This window comes from Condylostylus longicornis, unplaced genomic scaffold, assembly GCF_029603195.1.
Source record: "Condylostylus longicornis isolate FDR11 unplaced genomic scaffold, ASM2960319v2 ptg000080l, whole genome shotgun sequence".
Lineage (NCBI taxonomy): Eukaryota > Metazoa > Arthropoda > Insecta > Diptera > Dolichopodidae > Condylostylus > Condylostylus longicornis.
In genome coordinates this window covers 1,444,743-1,466,224 of record NW_026578048.1, presented here as the reverse complement: position 1 = coordinate 1,466,224, position 21,482 = coordinate 1,444,743, and the positions used below count along the sequence as shown (strand labels likewise).

General features: G+C 24.7%; 1 protein-coding gene across 1 annotated transcript in view; it reads left to right on the top strand.

The window, feature by feature from the left end:
• Nucleotides 1-17,286, top strand: part of LOC129612957 (GATA zinc finger domain-containing protein 14-like) — a gene marked incomplete at its 3' end in the record, with an annotated part of 64,760 nt that extends 47,474 nt beyond the window's left edge. The window contains exons 3-4 of the mRNA XM_055526820.1: nucleotides 7,332-7,491; nucleotides 15,322-17,286. Coding sequence (XP_055382795.1) covers nucleotides 7,332-7,491; nucleotides 15,322-17,286 — 2,125 coding nt within the window. The remainder of the gene's footprint in view (nucleotides 1-7,331; nucleotides 7,492-15,321) is intronic.
• Between the last annotated feature and the right edge of the window lie 4,196 nt (nucleotides 17,287-21,482).

Sequence of the window (21,482 nt, the reverse complement as noted above, 5' to 3'; positions counted from 1 at the left end):
GAATTCCTCATATTAAAGCAATGAACATATAACTTTTTTGGAAAGATCAGGACTCGAGAACTGATTTGCGGGCCGATTTTACATTTTTCACCATATCCACAGAACAAATTGATGGAATTTCTTGAAATTTGATATTTGAGTTCTGGTTGTTACCGAAACTAACTGGCGAGCATTTCAGGGAATTCGGGTAGCACAAAGCGAAACTCTACTAAGAGCCAAATTTACATTTTTCTAAGTATGTTAACTATAAGCTTACTAATGTCCTAAAAATTGGAAAGAAGTATTTAACAGACATTTTTATAATATTCTGTAACACTTTCATTTAACTAGACAATACACAATGCGGTCGGTTATGTGCTGACCACATCAGATTTTTTTAAATTTAAATGTATGAGTGCTAAATATTCAATTTCATAGAAAGAAAAAATTGCTGTCTAATGATTTTGTGCACATTAAAATTTTGATTTTGAAAAATATGTATGTACATATGTACATATGTCAAATTGATAGATTAAATATGAAATTTTTCTTTCAGTTCCCGAATTAAATATAATAAAAGTACTTTTGTAGCATCTTCTAATATTATTTAATTTTTAATTTATTATGGTATTTTTATATATTTTAAATATATGTATTTATGTACACTATGTAATACAAACGTATTTACCATCTACAACTTGATTATTATATTCATTCTACCTGATTCCAATTTTATAATTAAAACTATATTGTTGAATACACAAAAGAGAAATTGAGAACACTTTTATCTCATTATTTCATTTTCATTTGCTTTTTATATACATAAACCTATATGTAGGTATTCCTTTTAGCTATAGGATAAAAATATCTGTATAAACAAAGGTAAACAAGTTAAACAAAAGAAAAAAACCAATATATACAAGTTTTTAAAAGTTTATTTTATAATATATGTAGTAAAGTTTATAATATTATTATTTAGTTATGTTGTTATAGAAGTGAGGACCCTTGAATATGTGCCAGTACAAAAAACTTTTGTAAAACAATACATTTACGTTCATACATATATACGAATATTGAATTTAGTTTTTTGTACTGCCAGTGTTTACATACAAAATAATATTTCAGGTATTTTTATCGTAAAAAATTTACAAATTTTGTAATATTACATTTCACTTTGTTATAAAATTTTAAATTCATTCGTTGAGATTCAAATACATAATATAGCACTATTGTTCACTAAAATTAATTGAATCTGTATCACAAAATAAAAAATTGTGAACACATAATTATTTTTATTAAATGAAAATTAACAATATTTGGTCCCATAATATACGAGTAACAATATTCTACATTCGAAATATAATGCGAAAGTTATTTGGAAGTTAACCAGAATGATAATATATTTAACTGAAAAGATTCTTAAATAGATATCTAGCCGGAAAAAATTTTGTGCCTTAAGATTTAGTAAAACTGTCGCCAAATAGACTCTTCAAATATACAAAAATTATTTTTGATCAATTTATTGACTTAATCATTGTACTATATATTTTTATACATTTTCCAAAAATTTTGTAGGAAAAAACATTCGGTACGTCTTAAATCAGTATCAGTTGTACTATTAAAGAAAGTTTTGATTTAAATATTTTAGTATTCAATTTTGTATTTAATTGCGAATGAATTAAATATTGAGTTTTACTCTGTGTACTACATAACTAAGTGAGATTGATAATTATCGTAAAAAGTTCGATATTATTATTGTAAACACAAACCAATTCATATACGAGTACAATACGAGAAAAATTACTATCAATAGTGATTCAATACTAAGAATTTGCCCTGTTGTATAGTTTATGAAGTAGTTTATTAATGAAAAATGTAAAAAAGTACGAGTACTTCCAGAAGAACTAGAGACTTGGGACGAAATGCATTACATAGGGTTTCGAGATCAGGGTTCCAGAAGCAAGAATGCACGGACAACAAATATACACAATAAATAGTTGTTATTTAATATTGTTATATTAATATTACAATTAATATAACAGTTAATATAACAGTACTCGGGAAATTAAAATACACTGAAATAGTTCTAAAATTATTTCTTTGCTACATTTTATATTTTTCTGTATTATCAACAAATTTAGAAACTTTTTTAGAAATTCATCAAAAATATTATGTAAATATTTTGTGTTCTCAGTTTTTATGTTACACCTGAATGCCTAAATTTTATGTTATCTAAATGTAAAATTGTTATATTATGAAATAGCAAAATTATAATATTATTTTCCATGAATATTTATGATAGTAGTTTTTCTCATTTATAAAAAGGAGAAAAAATTGTTATTAAATTTTTTCCAATTATTTCATTTTATAGTTTCCATTTTGTTATAGTGAAAAACGGTAAACTTTTTAATGTAAGTCCTTGAAACTAACGGTATTTATTACGGAAAAACAATTTTTTTTTTCTGTAACGTTAACTTAAATTTTTTGTAACTTTAACAACTATTTTTTTTTTTTTCCTTCTCTTTTTCGTAACTATTTTCTTTTCTTCTAACTTTTTTAGTATTAAAGAGTCAAAAAAAATGTTTTTCTTTTTGAGTATAAAATCAAAATTTGACTTTTGTGTAAAGAAAAAGTGGAAGAAACAAAAAAAAAACACACACATACACACAAAGTGCCTGTTGTACATTTTAATTTCTTAAAATGCTCCATCAAAAGATTATAAAAGAATCTTTGCTTAAGAATCTTAAATTCAACCATTTTATAAACTTTTAAACTTTTGTACTACTTTCTTTTTTATAATCTGAACTAGCTACAACAAAACTAAAAAAAAAAAAATCGTTTAAAAAATAAATTGAATAATCAAAACAAATAAAAATATAGTTGTACTTGCCTACATTTAGGATTCTTCAATTAAAAGATTAGCAAAACTATGGCCTATTAGTTTTGAGCATAGTGTGAGGTTATATAAATATTTTATTGAAAATTAATTTTATACTGCTGCCAATTTCGATTCAGTCCTATATTCTGTTCCGTTACAATTTGTTAAGGTGTTTTCTTCAGGTAGTGCGAGAATTTACCGCATTTCAAATATGTTCAAAATTCTTCAAATCAAATGATGATTCTTGACTCCTATCGAATATTAAGAAGTAGAAGCTTTCTTGAACGTTTTATTATACAAGTTGTTGCTGTTTTTTATATAAATTTTCTTCAGTGACTTCAATGGCTTCCTTAAAATTTTGAAATAAAGCATTATTAATATAATAAATTGAAATATATTTGAAATTTTACAAATTTTGTTAACATTGTTGCAAATTTTTTTTTATTAAATTCCTAAAAAACAAAATATTAATCAAACAATAATCTGGTTACAAGTTGACACAAAATCCCAATTAATTTAAATAAAGTTTCTATTTCCCATTTTCATTAATTTTGAATATAAATCCAAAATTAGAACAAATTAATTATTAATGCTCTAATTTGAAAAATCACAAATTACAACTAAATTCACCATTCAACTGAATTTCATATCTGTAAGTAGTGCCGCCCAACTTCCGCCCTCCTCCCTCCTCGTTATTTCAATTCAAAATATAACTATTGTAAATTCTCCCCTAATATTAAAGAAGAGAAACTTCTTCTTTAAATTATTTTATCAAAATGTCATTCTGAGCTTATCCATGGCATTATTAATGAAGTGTCAATCCTATAACATTTCTATTACACACATTAATAAAAGAAGGGAAAGTAAATCAGAATTTAAATTCGCTTATATACAATAGAGAAAGAAAATAATAAGGAAACACAAAAGAAAAGTAGAAAATAACCTAAGGACTCGCTTTCGGCTTATTTGTTACTTTGTTAGCATAAGAAAATTTCTTGAGTAAACAAAACAATTCCTTCAGTCAGAGAAACGACAACTTTTTCTTAATTTCTACTCCCTCCACCTCTCCCATAATTTCTTACAGTGGAGAAAAAAAGAAGAGAAAAAAAATAAAATGAAAACATGTCCCTTTTAATACGCTTTCATGTATTAAAATAAGAAAAAGAAAAATGCATGGTACTCGTACACCTGGTTAAAAAAAAAATGAAGGGAAAAAGCAATCGACATTCAAAGAGAAATAAAAAGATGAAATGTTTGTATAAAAGTGAAACTTCAAAAAGTGCAACACAATATTTTTTTTTTCCTTTAAATACTTAGACCCCATCTTTGACTCAGTTTCTATTTACTTTCTCTCATTTAATTATTACTTTGATAAATATTTAAAAATGCCTTCGTGCATAATCGAAGAAAAACGATTGTGTCTGCTAGAATAACATTGAAAAAGGGGATATGAATTAAAAATTGTATTATATTTGAAAAATAAAAAAAAAATCGTTAAGGAAACTATAGACAAGACGCTCAGTTCGAACTTATTAAAATTTTAAAGAAGACAAAATAGTTGAAATATACTTGGCTCATATTGAAATTTATATTTGCTCAATCTTGCAAAAGCTTAAGCTAACACCTGCAAATTTCGAGAAGAACTAAAATGTTAACCTTAAATATGATAAAGCTAAAATTTTATAAGAGCCTTTTTCAATTCGTATGTAAAACTTCTTAAATTTGATGCTTTTCTTGTCGAAATTATGCTTTACATATAAAAGAATTTAACATTATTTTTAGTGTGAATTCATTCAGCCGCTTCCCCAGCTTCTATCTAAAATGTGCACCAGTAATTTTAATTTCAAAAATCACACAAAACTGTGACTAATCCTAAATGGTTAATGTATTTTCGAAAGCTTCAAATTTTTTCATTATTTCTAATGTTAATAGTTTACTACATAAAAACAAAAACTAAATTACTTTAAATCTTCACAAAATTCGAGGAAATCATAGTAAAGAAGTAGAAAATTATTACAAAAATAAAATCCTTGTTATTTGCAAAAATAGGTCTTACTATACTTTGACAAAGCAAAAAGGATACCAATAACTATACTGTTGCAATAAAACAAAAAGTAAAACTTGTATTGTACATATTATGATTTACTAAAGTAATAGTTAAATAAGTTGATTGTAAAGGATTCTATTTTAAAATCTTCTTTCATTGAATTGGTTGCAAGGATTTTCAAAGTAACAAGATTTTCCCTATACAATATAGTAACTTATTTAAGCAAGTTTTATTTTATGATACAAACGGAGAGGATAAGGGAGATGGTAATTCAAATAAATTGGATAAATTTTAAAGGAGTAAAACAAATGAATTTCTGATAATTTTAACAACTTTGCACTTTTATCTCATCACTATATTATATACGGAGAAATTTATTTAATATAAATGTAGGTTGATGAGTTCAGCAAACTTTCCTAGTTCTTTCTGCAATTCTTATAGATAAAAATTTTAAGATAAAATTAAATATTTGCTTTCTGAAATTCTACGAATTGAAATTTCAAACTAATTAATTTTTTTTAAATTCTTATGCAATGGGAAAGTAAACAATAAACTTTAAGCTTTAAAAAGTGAGAGTGTTCGGGAGAGATGAAATGTCAAAAATAAAAATGCTTCATATTCTTAAATAGACTTTGCGTTGATTTCAAATTTTTCATCCATATTTGAAAATTTTAATTCAGTCATAGTTTTCACAAATTTCAAAATAAAGAGATTTATCCTTACATTTTCGGGCAATTTCACATTTCAGTTGAAATTTACGTCATATTAGGTAAATTTTTTTCTCTCTCAATGGATGAGTGAAAAAAGTGATAAGTTGCAAATTTTATTGAATTTTATGTAATAAATAAACTAGGGTTCTAATTCAATGAATTAATAATATTTCAAAAACTACCACACATTAAAGTCTATATGGCCAATCACTGACAACGTGCAAGAACATTGTATTAATTACCCTATGAAAATTTAAATTTGTTCTCACTCGAAGAAATTCATTTGATTCATTGAGTATCAGAGATTATTTTTATTTTCTTTAAAATTTTAATACATAATATCAAATGATTTTTCTTAAATTTCATTTTACTTGCTCTCCACCATAATTTGCATATCTATTTTTATAGAATCTTTAAAGTATGTATATATCTACATGTATATTATGTATGTAAATATAGAAATGTTGAGAAAAAGTGTTCAAATTGAAATTAGGGTAAGAAGATAACATTGTTTCAACAAAATGTAAAGTATTTCGAAATAATTCTTGTCTGATTACTTACGTGATAATCGATTTTAATCCGCTATAACTTCGAAAAAATCAATAAGTATTAGGGAAATGGAGTGAGAATAATAATAAAATGACTTAAGAATAGAAATAAAGTGAATATTATTTTTAGTATATAGCAGTATTTGTGAATCGATAGATACGAATGTAATTATGAATACCTAATGGAATCTATTAAGAAGTTTATACGATTATATAAGGATGTTTTCTGTGAATACAGAGTGTTTATACGATTATTTCCTGGACTTTTGTTGAAACGAAATATTACGGATGAAAATCGCTTTCCATGGTTGTTAAAGAATTCATTCGTTCAAATTGCTTAACTGCTAATATGTCCCGAAATTATGTTTTTAATTTATAAATTAAATTTTGTCGCCTCTCTAACTTTTACTTAGTCCGTATATAAAAAGAAAGCGGTCAGTTCATAACTCACAAATTGAGTGTATTTCATGATGCGACAACTGTTTTTACATCTAATTTGCTGTTGTAATTTCAAAATAACTTTCTTACAATTACATTTACTGTATTCTACCAACCCACGCAAAAGTGTTAATAATAAACAGTATTTTTTAGAATTGGTCAATTTTAAAAATTCGCGCAGAATTTGTGAGAGTGTTAATGAATTTAAAATTATTATGTACAGAACTCATTAGTCAAAATCATGCTGTACTGTATTGATTTAAAATATTGTTATAAATTATGTTGAGGCATAGCTATGCATACATGTTTGATATCTGAAAATCATAATTTCTGTTCAACTTTATATTGAAGAAGAGAAATAAAAATTGTAGATTTATGAAATAATTTTCTTGATTTAAGCGCATTTCATCAAAATTTATATATGTATGTATATAAATCCAACATGTTTTAATAAGCCTTTCGAATATCAATTTTTTGTGTGTATACATAGAAATTCTTAGAACTCTTAACAGTCTGTACATATGAGAGAAAAAATGCAATTATTTTCTTTTCTGATTTTCAAACCCAAAATCCAATTAAAATTAAATTTTCCAGATTGTGGTGAAGAATTTTTTTTTTAATTTAATCAAACAAAAAATATCAGATTTAATTTTAAATTGAAATTTTAAAAAAAAATTTTTAGATATTTTTGATTTAATAACAAAAAAAATTTATTTGATTTTTTATTTCAGACATAAACGAAAAGTTCAAAACTTTTTACCATGTAAAACAAATACACGTGGGCCTCATATAGGTGGTGGTGTAACAGTAGGACATTCTGTAACATATGAAGATCCTGATGCCCCATTGGGACATAGACCATTAATGATGAGACATCATCATAATGTAGAGGTAAATTTTGCTTAATTTCTTAAAAACAAATTATATAAAATTTTTAATATTGATTTTTAATCGTTCGTTAACTTATCGCAACAAAAATTGCCATTGTTTCGCAAAAAATGTTTTGATGGTCTCGTCACAATTGAAAAATAAACCAAACTGGAATTGAAATAATTAATTGGAATTGAAAATTGTTTTTAAATCTACTGGCAGTGCAATTAAATTAGCCACCGTAACTGTTATAGCTCTTATGTTTCCGTAATATTAACCCTTTCTACACCTTGTGGATCCATTCCGATAGAATGATAATAGCTTTGCTTTTAGTAAAATGTTGTCGTTTGTTATGAGTGAATCGTCTTTCGTAATTATAGTACTAAATGCTTGATCTAAGAAATCATCTATCAAAAATTATTTATTACTCAGAAACCAAAAATTTTAGAAACTATAAGAAAATTAAATAATTATACCAAAGAAAAAGGGTTTTATTTCTTACGTGCAACACAGTTTTATAAATGTGGATTGGAATTAATAGTTTTATTTCGGATATAAGACACATTTTTAGTGAGGAATTAAAATATGTTGGTGTATTTATTATAAATGGAAGACTGTGCAGTTTGCAAGTGTCTATACAATTATTATATTATGTATACACTCAAGCCCCGATTAACGGCGTTTTTTTAAAAACTTTTCGTTTTACGATATTTTTTTGTTTACCTCTAAAAGTGATCCAAAACCTTCTATTTATTATGTTGAGCATAAATTGAGCACCACCATGTAAAGTTTCGCGATGAATTTCCTCTAAAAGTAGTAGCAAAAAAGGGCTTCTATCGGGCAATATAATCAGAAATTTTTCGTCGAAATTCAAATCTGCATGTCGCAATCTGCTACCCATTCTCAATATTCCATTTTGATCCAGAAAACAGAAGGTGGTAAACAATTAAAAGCGTTCTTTCTTACTTGTGTCCACTAATTTTTTTTTCTTATTTCGATAAATTATAAGTTTTTGATCAATTATTATTAATTTTTTTTTCATTTGTGATATGGAAGGGGTAAATATATATATTTTTTATTAAATTCTGCTGGCAATTTTTTCGATTTTGTTTTACGACCTCAAATTTCGGAATGTATCTAGGGCGTAAATCGAGGACCTAGTGTAATTATAAAGTAACGTGTGCTCAATATGCTTTTTATTAACTCAATATTCTCAAATTTTAATTAATATTTTTTAATACCATATACACAATATTTAAAACTTCCTTTAATTATTACAGTAAATAAAAAAAAATAAAAACCGCACATGTAACGTTGTATGTAAATAATATCATTGAAATTTTTCTCTTATATTTATAATTATGAATTATCTGTGATATTGAGATAAAATTGTATAAAAATAAAAAGAAAAATATGTTTTTCACATTATTAAAAATCTGCAAGGAAAAAAAAAATTATAAAAATACGAGCCAAAAAATCAAAATCATAAAAAAACAAAAAAATATTTTAAAATGACAAAAATAAAAAAGGAATTTTGTTCAATCGCATATGTTTTTTCATAATAACAAAAACCATGATAATGATCTAAAACATATAATAAAGATGGAAGGAAATCATAAAGATCTGATTTTCAATCAAATGTAACTACCGTACCGAGAACAATTTATTACATTCGAAAAGTAACAAAAACTACACTATTCATTTTGTATTGCAAGTATAGCAGGATTTGCCACATTTTATTTTTGGGGATTTTCTCTTTTTTTTTTTTTAAAGATTACACAAAAAAAAAATAAAACAAAATACAGATTATATTGGCATTCGCTTTATGATTTTTTATAATATTTTTACTTGTGTGTATATGTGGGTGTGTTAAACATAAAAATGTAACCGAATAGTTAAAGGATTTTCAAAAATTTTCAATAGGATTTTTTAGGCGTTATATAAACTTCACTCTTTTTGTTTTTGTTTGAGTTTATTTTTGTGTTTTGTGGTTTTCTCCTTTTGCCAAATCAATATTTATACGATTACCTCCTCATTTTATTCCTTTTCGTTTTACGTTATTATTGTGTATGTATTTCTAATATATTGAATATCCTTTTTGATTACACGCTTATCTTTTTTTGTTTTTTTTTGGATTGTAAATTCAAATATTTAATAAAATTATATATATTTTTTTTTATTGTTTTTTTTTTTTTGTTTCCATTTTATAAGTTTCAATATATCAAAAAATATTCCTTTTTCTTTTTTGTTTCATGCCGTGAAAAACATGAACTTCTTGCTTTTTCTTTGGTTTTCTGAAACCAATCCCCAGCACAAATTTTATTCCTAAAGTATAAATGACATGTGTTTTCTATTGTCTTTTTGTATACTGTATGTTGATATTATTGTGAGCACCTACCTATACAAGTATAACTATACGTACGACTATTATAATATGAATGTATTTCCGAATTTGCTACCATATAATATGTTAGTAATATAATATTAAAGTATTTCTTAAGAAATTTTTGTGCATTATTATAAATTCATGTCCTCATGTACAATTGACAAGCATATTTGTTTTTTTGTCTTATTCCTTATTTCACATTTTATATAGAATATTATAGGTATAGGTATATAAAGTAAAACAAGAAGGAAAGAACAAAAAAAACAATTTCTTTTTAAAAGGAAAAGAAGAATGAAAACCAAATAAATAAAAAATAAAATTGTTATATAAAAAAAAAGCTGAAATAATAATAATAATATTGGATGATTTTCATTCCCTGATATATCTAAACAATAATAATAATATAAAATAAGGTACAAATCATGCATTTTATTGTAATATAATACAAAAATTTATTTTTTTCAGTGTATCTCAAAATATTATTAATCAAAAAAAAATGTAAGCACTTTGTTGTGAGATCAAGTTAATTACCCACATTAATTACTGCCGGATATTGTTAATATTTTCAATTAATTTATGTCTACTATATATAGCTATACCTTACCTATACCTTACCTATACCTTACTTGGGTAATAATAATTTTTTTAATATGCAACGCGTATAATCTTGTTTCTCACACTCGCAATATTTTTTTTTCAATTATTTCAATTGCTTTATAATATACATAACATATTTTATATTTTTATTTAAAATTAACTAACTGACACAAAAACAACGGAAACTTCAAATTTTGACAACTCGTCTTAACCAATATTGTAAATTTGAGCTTTCCAGAAAAGTAATTTTTCGCAATAAATTCTGAAAATTTGTGCTGAGCTCAATGCACATTGATTTTTTTGAAAAACATTTTAATGTTACTATTATCTTATGATTGAAATATTATATGTAAGACAAACAATGAGCCTTATCTGTTGAAATTAAGTAGCTATTTACTCCAGAAAACTTTCTGTTCGCATTTCTATCCATATTGTCTCAAAAAGTTGAGTAAATTTTTTTTTAAATATTTTTGATTGCATGTTGGCATTAACTCTACAACATGTTCTATTAAAATGTACATTTTTAACGGAACTCCAACTAACACTTCAAAGCAATAATAATTACCATTACCAATCCCATCTCTTATTAAATGATAACGTTGTTTCTTGTTTCAACTAAAATTCTCAGTAAAATTCTAATTTATACAATAAAATGTGTTCTCATGCCAAGAAAAAAAAAAAAATACGAAAACAAATTAAAAAAAACAAAGCACAATAAATTTCTTGAGAATCGCTGGTTATTAAAATCAATCGAATATAGAATGGGACATTATCGTTAAACAGAAAATTTCATTTTGTTGTATTTTGACAACATAATGTCCCAATATTATGACAATACACTAAGTATATGTAACATTGAAAATATATGTTTTCTCTTATGGTATATTTTTATTTTTGTTTTTTTTTTTTTTAGCTTGTACATTACACAAAAAGGCTTTTTAAAAGAAAAGAAACATTTCATATTGTAAAAAACACTTCTCTCTCCCTCTTTGCCTCTGACTTATTCTCTGTTTTTAGCTTCTTTGCTCATTTTATTATGGTTTGATAATGCTTTGTTTCAGTCTTGATATCTTTGCATATACAAGAAATAATAAGAAACAAAAAAAAAAACAAAACAAATACTATTAGAATCATATAGTTTATATGTGTATGCATACATATGAATACTCTTAAAGTATTTCACAGTTTGAAACGACTCGTAAATAAAAAAAACAAAAAACAAAAAGAATATCATATATCCTGGATATGTAATTGAGAATTGTGGTAGGCTCCTCTTTTCATTTGTTTTATTTTCTACGCCCGCTATATTGTCTTTTTGATAAATTTAAGACGGTTGTACTAAAAGTGTATAATGCTTATTTGAAATACGGTAGAAGTCGATAAAGAACGTTTGTTTCTCTTTGAGGATAATTCAAAGGAACATTTCATATACATATACATACGAGTATGTATACCTTTTTGCTTTGTGTGTTACGTGTTTTGTTTTTATATTTGTTTTATAAAAAAAATGATTGTTGTCAAATTTTATTTTAACTTTTATTTTAACCTTTTTGGTTGTATTGTCATCGAACTGAACACGAATTTATTCAACGCGATTTGTTAAAAAGAGAAAAAAAAATTGTTTCTTTTTCTCTTTTTTTGGGTTTACTTTTATATCCTTGAGACGGGATCATATTACCCGATTCATTTTGTCATTATTATTTTTTTATTTTATTTTACTTATTTTTATATTTTTTATTTGTTATACTGAAAACATAAAATAAATTTCAATTGAAAAATATTGAATGAATATAAGTTTTGTTTGCATTTTGTCAAAAATTTTATTTCATTTCCCGGTTATTAGAATTCTTAAAACAAAAAAATAATGTTATAGTCTCAATTAATTAAACTACATACTCAGATATTTTGGACTCGTTTTATATTAAAATTTGGGGTATAACAATTAAAATAACGTTATTTTTCACACTAAAGTGTGGCTCAATGTATGGTTAATGTCACTCTGGTCAATGTATTAGAAAAGTGTAAATCTCATTTCACTTTCCGAGCGTATAGCCAAGAGAAATTCTTTCTCTCTCTCTCTCTCTTTGAACAGTATTTACTCTCCGAAAAATCAGTTAAGTGATAAATAATGGCCTTTAATAATGAAAGCAAGGTTTTCATATCCGAAAAATTTTGACAATAACTCGAGGATTTTAATAATCCTTAACTGCTAGTTATCATTGCTAAGAAAAATTTTTGCGTCGATAAAAATCTTTGCTTGGCAAAACGCGATTTTAATTGTCAATTCTTATGATCCCATGTATATATTGAATATGTTTTTCGTGAATTAAACTTCAAGGGAAAAATAATAATGATTCCGGGAAAATCACGCAATATTTTCTTTAAAAATAATATTTTTTTTTTTTGATATTTTTGTTTTCATTATTTTCCTCTTGTTATGTATTCCTTGCTTCTTTTTTTTTTCAGATTTTGATGTGGCAATTTACGCAACATTTGTTTATTTTGACACGATATTTACTGTCATACACCAAAAACAATAATAATATTGATATTGATATTAATGTTAAATGATGATAAGTATCAATGATGATAATCATTACATTAAAAAGAAAGAAAAATAAGTAAAAGAAATAATGAATAATGATGTCAAAAATCAATAACGCTTTGATTGTGTTTTAAAGTAGCGCGAATAATAAGGTAGAGTGAAAAAAAAACAAAACTCCCACAATAATAATAAAAAAGAAAAATTCAATTGAATACACAAAAAGATTTCATAAGATTTTTTACGCTTTGAGGTTTTTTTTTTTTTACATTTAAAGTAAATTTCACCTTCAGTTCACTTCTCTTCGGTTCAACTCACCGGATTTTCGATCAAATCAGTATTTAATATTATATTGTATTGCTTCTGCCAATTTTTCTTCCATTTATTTAAAATAATATTTAAAAACAAAAAGTAAGGTGCTAACTGTTTTTGTATTACTATCTTTAAAGATTTTCTCATATTAAAAGAAAAATTTTTATTAATGAAAATTACGTGAAACCCATGAAAAAGGGCACTATAAAATATTTATTCATTACACGTTGTAAATTTATATTTAATGTAGAAAAATCGAAATGAAATTTTCGATGTTAAAAAGGAATTTTCAAGCAAAAGGATTTAAAATTTTAAATATGTACTCAGAGTAATAAAAATAAATTTATACAATAAATTTATACTGAAACGTTAAAGTTTTCTGTAAGATTAAGAATTACCATATTTATGTAAAAATTATATATTTAATTTAATAGCATTTAAATTTTCTTTTTAAAAATTGAAAAAAAAATTAAGAAAATTTCATTTTGTAGTTGTCATTTTTCATTACGTAATTCATCTTGTTATGTGTTGTCCATCTTCATTTTCCTCATAGCATTTTTTTTTTCTATTTTATATTTCTGTTTTCTTTCTTTCTCTTTAAATGCTTCTTTGCACCCAATTACTGTCAGTCAACTTTAATCTGTTATCTTAAAAAATAACTTTACAATAATCTAATTTTCAGCATTTTTACTGCCATAACAGAATTATAATGCAATTTGAATTTATGTACGTATGCAAATATATAATTATCGTATATACATACATATGAATATAATTTTATATTATATTATAGATAACTAAAATATTATACTTGCAATTTTCTTCTAATATGCGTACAAGTTGCATTATTAAGACTGCCAATTTGACACTTTCATGGTGAGCATATTATGTGAATTTGCTGTTTGTCGCAGTAGACATTTAATCCGACCTTATGAAACTATCAAACTTTATTTGCTACAAAGTGGTCTCAATAGATCACTTAATCATACAGATATTTACATTAGATTCCAGATAATCTAAATAAAATAAAATAAATGGAAGAACTTTAATATTCTTTAAAGTTATTTCTTTCAGATACAAATTTTTCCTAGATAACCCTAATACAAAAACTGCCATATTCAGTAAAAACCTCTAACCTGAATTGAGAAATCTCCAATATTTGTTCTTCCTTTTAAAATGAAAGTCGGGCAAAATTGGTATTCTGCAAAAACATGAGAGAATTTTTTTTTTATGCCTGTTGCAATTTTTGTTGTCCTTTTGTTTTATATATTTTTATATTCTGTCATAGAAGTTTGCACATTATTCTAACAGCAAGATAAAACAAAGAATTAAAATTAAAAAAAAAAAAAACTGTTGTCAACGATAGAGAAAATTATTATAAAAGTGAGCAAACAAGAAAATTAAGTGTGCAATTGCATTTTTCTCACTTAAAGTACATATCGCTTTTAAAGCACGGTTTTTTAATACAAAATCAAAAGAATTTTTTTGTTAATTCAACTTCTTTTTTGTTAAAACCATGCTGTTTGTTTTTTTTTTTGGTATTATTTTTTCTCTTCTAAATCTCTAAAGGTTAACGATGTGCAATGAGGAAGGATTTATTCCGTACGCATGACGTATATAAAGAATGATTTTAATTACGAATTTTTAAGGAAAAAATGTTTTGTAGAGCATACAGAAACAGATTAAGAATTTAATTAAGTAAAATTTTTTGACGCTCAAATTCTAAAAGACGTGATTGCTTTCATTATTGTAATTTTTTTTTATATTATGTAATAATCGCCAAAAAGTTTCGGCAAAAAACAGACACTGTTAGAAGCTATTCTCCAAGTTAGCAAATTTACTACCCCAATGTTATTGTCTTCCCGTCCAGATTAACTGCATGTTTCGTATTAATTTCAATTTAATACAAAGGAATCAGGCCTTCATGTATAATTGTTGAAGAAAGTAGTTACTAAACTCTTATCAAAATGATTCGATTAACACACTATTAATTTGATTTTTATTTGTATTTTAGATGCTTACGAAATCAGTTCATTATCCATCTGGTTATCCTATGACAAGATCACCACCTCATTTAGTTTGCAATTCACCAGGCCCAGATCCATATCGATCAAATGATAATGTTTATGAAGAATTAGGCCCTGCTCGAACATCAGAAAATGAGTCAGAATTAGCTCAATCTGATGATGATTTTGCTGAAGATGAGCTTAGCTTACCTGGTGAACGAAATTTAAATAAATTATCTCCAGAGAATAAAAATATCAATAGCGGTCCGGTTTCAACAATATACCATGAACAATGCAGTAGCTCAACAAATCAACAACAAATTAATGGAAATGAACGAAATTCTTTAGTAAATTCATCGGCTTCCAATTACAATCAACGATTAAACAATAAAAATGCAAATATTGGAAATAATTCAAATAGTAATTGCAATAATAGTACACCAAGTAGACTTGGAATTTTTTCTGGGGTTTTTCGGAATACAACAGGTCGAAGTAATAAAAATAATCCAAATAATAATATTGTACAACAAAATAATCGAAATAGATGTCAAAATCATAAAACATTACCACATAATCATGATGAATTAAATAGATTAGCATTAGCTGAACAAAATTGTAGACAACAAAGTTCAAATAATCAAATTCAGTCAGATGTTATAATACCTCCAACACAATTAATTTATGATGATGTTGCTAGTCGAAATAATTTAATGCAATTAGCTTATAATCATGGTAATAATTTTCCACCAACAATAAATAGTTCAAATATTATTAACTCTAGTCGTATGAATAATTTACACGACCAACATTGTTACAATACTTTGGACAGTGAAGTAGAGAGAAGAAACAGAATTAATCAATTGCATCATACACCTGGAGTAATACCGCCTGTAGCAACTATATTTCGTGGTACTGGAGCAGAAAGAATTAATTATACTTCCAGATATCCACAGCCCTATTATACAAGTCAACCAAATAATATTTTAAGTTTACAAAAATCTAGAACGAATCCGAGAAGTTTAGATAGAAGAAGAATTATAGCTGCAATATCTGCAGATGAACCAAACTACGGTTATGCTGAACCAGTTTTCCATGAAGGTCTATTATACAATACTAAAAATACCACGAATACACCTACAAATTCAACAATATTACGTCAGCCATATCAATCTTATGTTTTGCCAAATTATTCAAATACAACAACAGCTCCAATTAATTCTGGCTCTTATAGAACATTAAATAATCATAATCATTATCCAACATTCAACAACCAACAATATTATTATCATCCTTTACATCCACAAAATTTAGATCAGCATCAACAACAACTATATTCAAGAGATTCCAGTTTTACATCTGATTCAGGTTATAGTCATCAAACATCATCATCAACTGGTAACAATCGAACCAATAATTGCCCAAATAATATCCATGATAATAGAATTAATAATGGTAATGGTAAAACATCAATATCATCGAATAAACCAATTAATTTATCATTACCATCATCAGATTCTAGTTGTATTGGTGCATCTAATAGTAATAATGGTCCTAATTCAATGAATTGTATAAAATTACAATCAAATAATTGTGATAAAGAAAATAGTAATCATCATCATAATAATAAAACAAATATTAATAATATACCATCATTTAGTTGGGCTAGAACTAGAGCTGCAAACTTAAATTCAAATCATATTAATAGTAAAAAATGTAAGGACAATAATACTGGAACAGCATTATCTCTAGATTTAATAACAAGTAGCAACAATCCAACAATGAATACATCAAAATCAATTGAACGTATTAATTGTAGTAGTAGCAGTGGATGTAGTGGTTCAAGAATACCTAATAATAGCTTTGAAAATGATTCTTCTGATACTGAACGAAATTTTCAAATTGATAACCAAAAGTTAAACTTTAATAATCATATAAATAATTGTTTATCTAGCAGTCCAAATAATAATAGCAATTCCAATAATAATAATAATAATAATCATAACAGTAATAATACAAATAATAACAATAATAATAGTATAAATAATACAATTAGTAGCGATGAAAATAGTCGAACTATTATCAATAATGAAAGTAATAATAGTTTTAATAATATCAATAACAATAATAATAACAGTTGCAAAAGTCAATCGTGAAATGAAATGAAATTTTAGATAATAGCAATAAATAAAAAATATTATATTTAATTAAAGAGAAAAAATTAAGCCGAAATTGTCATAATAATTTAAATGAATTTTTTTTTTAATAAATTTCTCAGTAAAAGTTACAATAGAAATGAAAAATTCAATAATTTTTTTGTTCACATCAAATTGCCGATATTAACAAGAAAAAATTATTAACATAGTTGTGAATATAAAATTAAAAATTTAATTTTTAATTCGATACAATTTAGTCTTTAACCTTTATATTTCATGATTAATAAATTTTATTTGAGAATAAATTAACCTGCTTGAAGTTTTAAATGAATTGCACTGGTTTCGGAAGGTAAAATTCTTGATGAATAAATTTGGCTACTATTACTATATTATTCTTACTATAGTGTTTAAATTTAAATGTACGGTTCAACACACTACCGCTTGAAACGCTAAGCAGACTTAAAACCCTTTCACAACTTGTATTTACTATGTATTTAATTTTGAGCTTGAGCTGCTACTCTATATACCTTTTGAAATGAATTACTGTTTCAGAAACTATTAAGGCTAATATGGTATCATATTAAATACGAACTTTGAAAAAAAATTGAATATAATGAATCGCAAAACTATTGATTCTTGAATAACGAAATTCCGAAGCGCTGGCTTGCATTTCAAAGTCGGCATGGATATCTTTTATTTTTATGTAAAATTTAATATAAAATTTTTTATTTGAAATTTATAAAAATGAATAACAAAATGAAATTTATCATTATACTCGTAACCAAAATATATTTATTTATAGCAATAATAAATTGCAGCTAAAGTCATTTTGCGAAAGAGCAGTTTTAGTGTTTGAAAAACACCTGAAATACTTTTTATCTTGAAAATTTTGGCTTATCTTTTTCATTTCTTATAAAAAAAATTAAAGTGGAAAAATTATAATAGTTTAAAGTTATTTTGGCAAATATCAACTTGGTTTTATATGATTGCTTTAGTGGCCACAGTATATAGTAATCACAATAATTAGTAACGAAATTTGAAATAAAATTTATCTTGGAATTTCACTAGAAAAAATTTTTTTTTTAAAAAATAAAATAAAAATAGAAATAGTTGTAAAAAATATGTAAAAAAATAAATGAAAATTTATAAAAAAATGTTTCATATTTATTACAAAACAAATAACAAAGTAATTTAATTAAAAATAATTTGTAACAATCAATTACAATCAATTGCAATCAATTAATTAATTTTTTGATTTTTTGAGATTTTTTTTTAAATTTGTGCATATTTACATACATATATATATCGCACCTTCAGAATAATACTGCAACATCTCAAAATTGTTAATCTTTTGATGCCATGTTGTTGAAAGCGCAAAATATTTCTCTATATTGCGTCCTCCAAATCACGTAACAATATATCAAAAATTACCGCTTTTATTCAAAATTTTCTGAATTCAGTTTTCGGACTTTTTTTTAGACCATGTTTCTCGTTAAATTTAATATTTTAATTTAAAACCACGACATATTAAAATAGTACACAGTTTTCTCAAATTACGTAGTTGGAGCAACTTTATGAAACGAAGATTTAAAGATGTTATGGTATTGTTCTCAAGGTGTGAATTTTATACAATTATTGTTGTTTGATTTGAAAACATTCTACATATAGCTAATTAGGTAACAATATTTTTCACCTTCAATTTCCTTTTTATTTATTTATTTAATTATAATATAAAATACAAAAAAAAAAATTAAAAACAAAAATCCCATAATTTTAATCAAATAAGCAAATAATTAATTTTTTATTATATCCTCCCCTTTTTTTTTAATTTAACAATAATAATGGGGTTGTGGCATTTTATATAAATTGTCCAAGTAAATTGATTCATGGTTTTATGACGTCATACCCTGTGATATGCAAAAAATCCTTTTTTCTCTAATTTACTTGATAATTGTTATTAAATACTCTTTTAAAATAAAAATATTTTCGGGTTTGTGATTGTTAAAAAGTCACATCTCATGAAATGCAAGAGATCAAGAAACGTTAATGTCAAATTTCCTTTCGAATTTTTATAAACGATGGCAATTAAAGGTTGTCAAATAGCATATTTGAAAACCTTTGATACCTTAATATATGATTTTAAAAAATATTGATCATTAAAAAATTATGCAAAATTGTACATTTAAATATTTTCTATTTAATAGAGTGTTACAATTTCTATACAATAGAGTCAAAATACTAGAATGAATATTATTTTTGCTTCATAAAAGGATATGACGTCATAAAAGGTATAAATAAATTTATTGCTGGAATAGTTTATATGCTATAGAAAAACAAAAATTCTTTATAATTAATTAATTAATTAAGTATAGAAAAAAAAAATAATTAAATTAAAAATTAAAGGTTGTAATAAATATAAAATAAAATAAATTATACCAGATCATCAATCTATTTCTAACAAAATAGTTAAATATTAAAAAACAGTAGAGGAAATAAATTACATATTAATTACATGAATGTAAAAGTAAAAGAATATCAGAATCTTTATAAAAATAACTAATAGAAATTTCTTCATATAAGTGCAGAACAGACGGATGACAAGATCAAAGGAACGAGTCAAAAGAGAAAAGTTAAAAAAATTTTAGTCCTCGAACTGGACTCGAACCCGTGACCTATTTCTTTCTAGACAGAAGCTCTACCAGCTAAGCTATGAGAAATTACCGGAAATTTTTTTTCACATTGCTTTCTACTGTAATCTACATGATTATTAAATATTGTTTACTTAAAATGCTGCATGCAATCTTCTATTTGAAACACACAATTACAAAAACATATAAAAAGGTTTTGTGTTTATTACACTAATGATATTACTATTTACCAATACCTACCGTTTTCTGGTAATTCTTCTCTTCGAACCGGACTCGAACCAAAAATTTTTATATGCAATTTCCATTATAGTTATTCTTATCAATAATAAAAAACAATTATAAGGAACTAAACGTTGTATTGCTAATTATTAGCAATAATATCTGAATTATTTAAAAAAAACTTATGCATATGCTAAATTATTATAATATTCCAGAATTATTAGAACAGTTATGTTTCTAATTAATTTTATTAATGCAACATAATAGAAAAAAAAATATTAATTCTGAATGTTTAAAAATAAATTTTAACAAAACATTCGGGACTAGGTTGCCGCACTTCATGTATGATAATGTGCGAACGAGTCCTTGAAATTTTTTCTTAATATTTAATTAATTATATTTTATTAGTTTTAGTGTTATAACTTATGTTTTCTCAATCATTTTCTAATTTATTGAAATTGAATTGCAATAAAATAGTGAATAAAACAAAAGCAAATTATTGTTAAAATAACAATTTTTATTTTTCTCGTGTTTGTGTTTTTTTCATTCTTTACCCAACAAATATTTAATTTAATGATTATAATACAAAAATAATAAAGATTATTTATTGGAACAAAATAAAATTATATAACAATGTATTGTAGTCAAATTATAGGAATTTATAACACTATGAATTTTGTATAAAACCAAAATGTAATTTATTTGAAAAAGAGCACAAACTTTGTATCCTATGAAAATATTAAATAAGTGAATAGTCACTTTTTAACCACATTTTTTATCCAAAATGAAAAAAATTGCGAAAATGCAATTAATTTTTTTAAAAATTTTAATACAATTTTATTTTTTATTAATGTTATTAAAAATATGTGAAATATGTAAGCTATTCTATTCGGTAAAGTGATCAATAAAGGTCACTGAAAATGTTAATTTCCTAAAAATTAAATTTTCATCATTCTTTTGAATTTTGCTGATATAATGAATGGAGGGAAGACTTCAATGAACTAACCAAATCAGTTTTTCTTTGAATGAAAGAATTTTTTTAAAATATTTATTTGTGTTCAATAACTTTGTTACTACTATAAATCCATTTTGTTTTCGAATTTCACTATACAGAGTGTGTGGCATAAGGTATGGCTTGAAATGAAGACT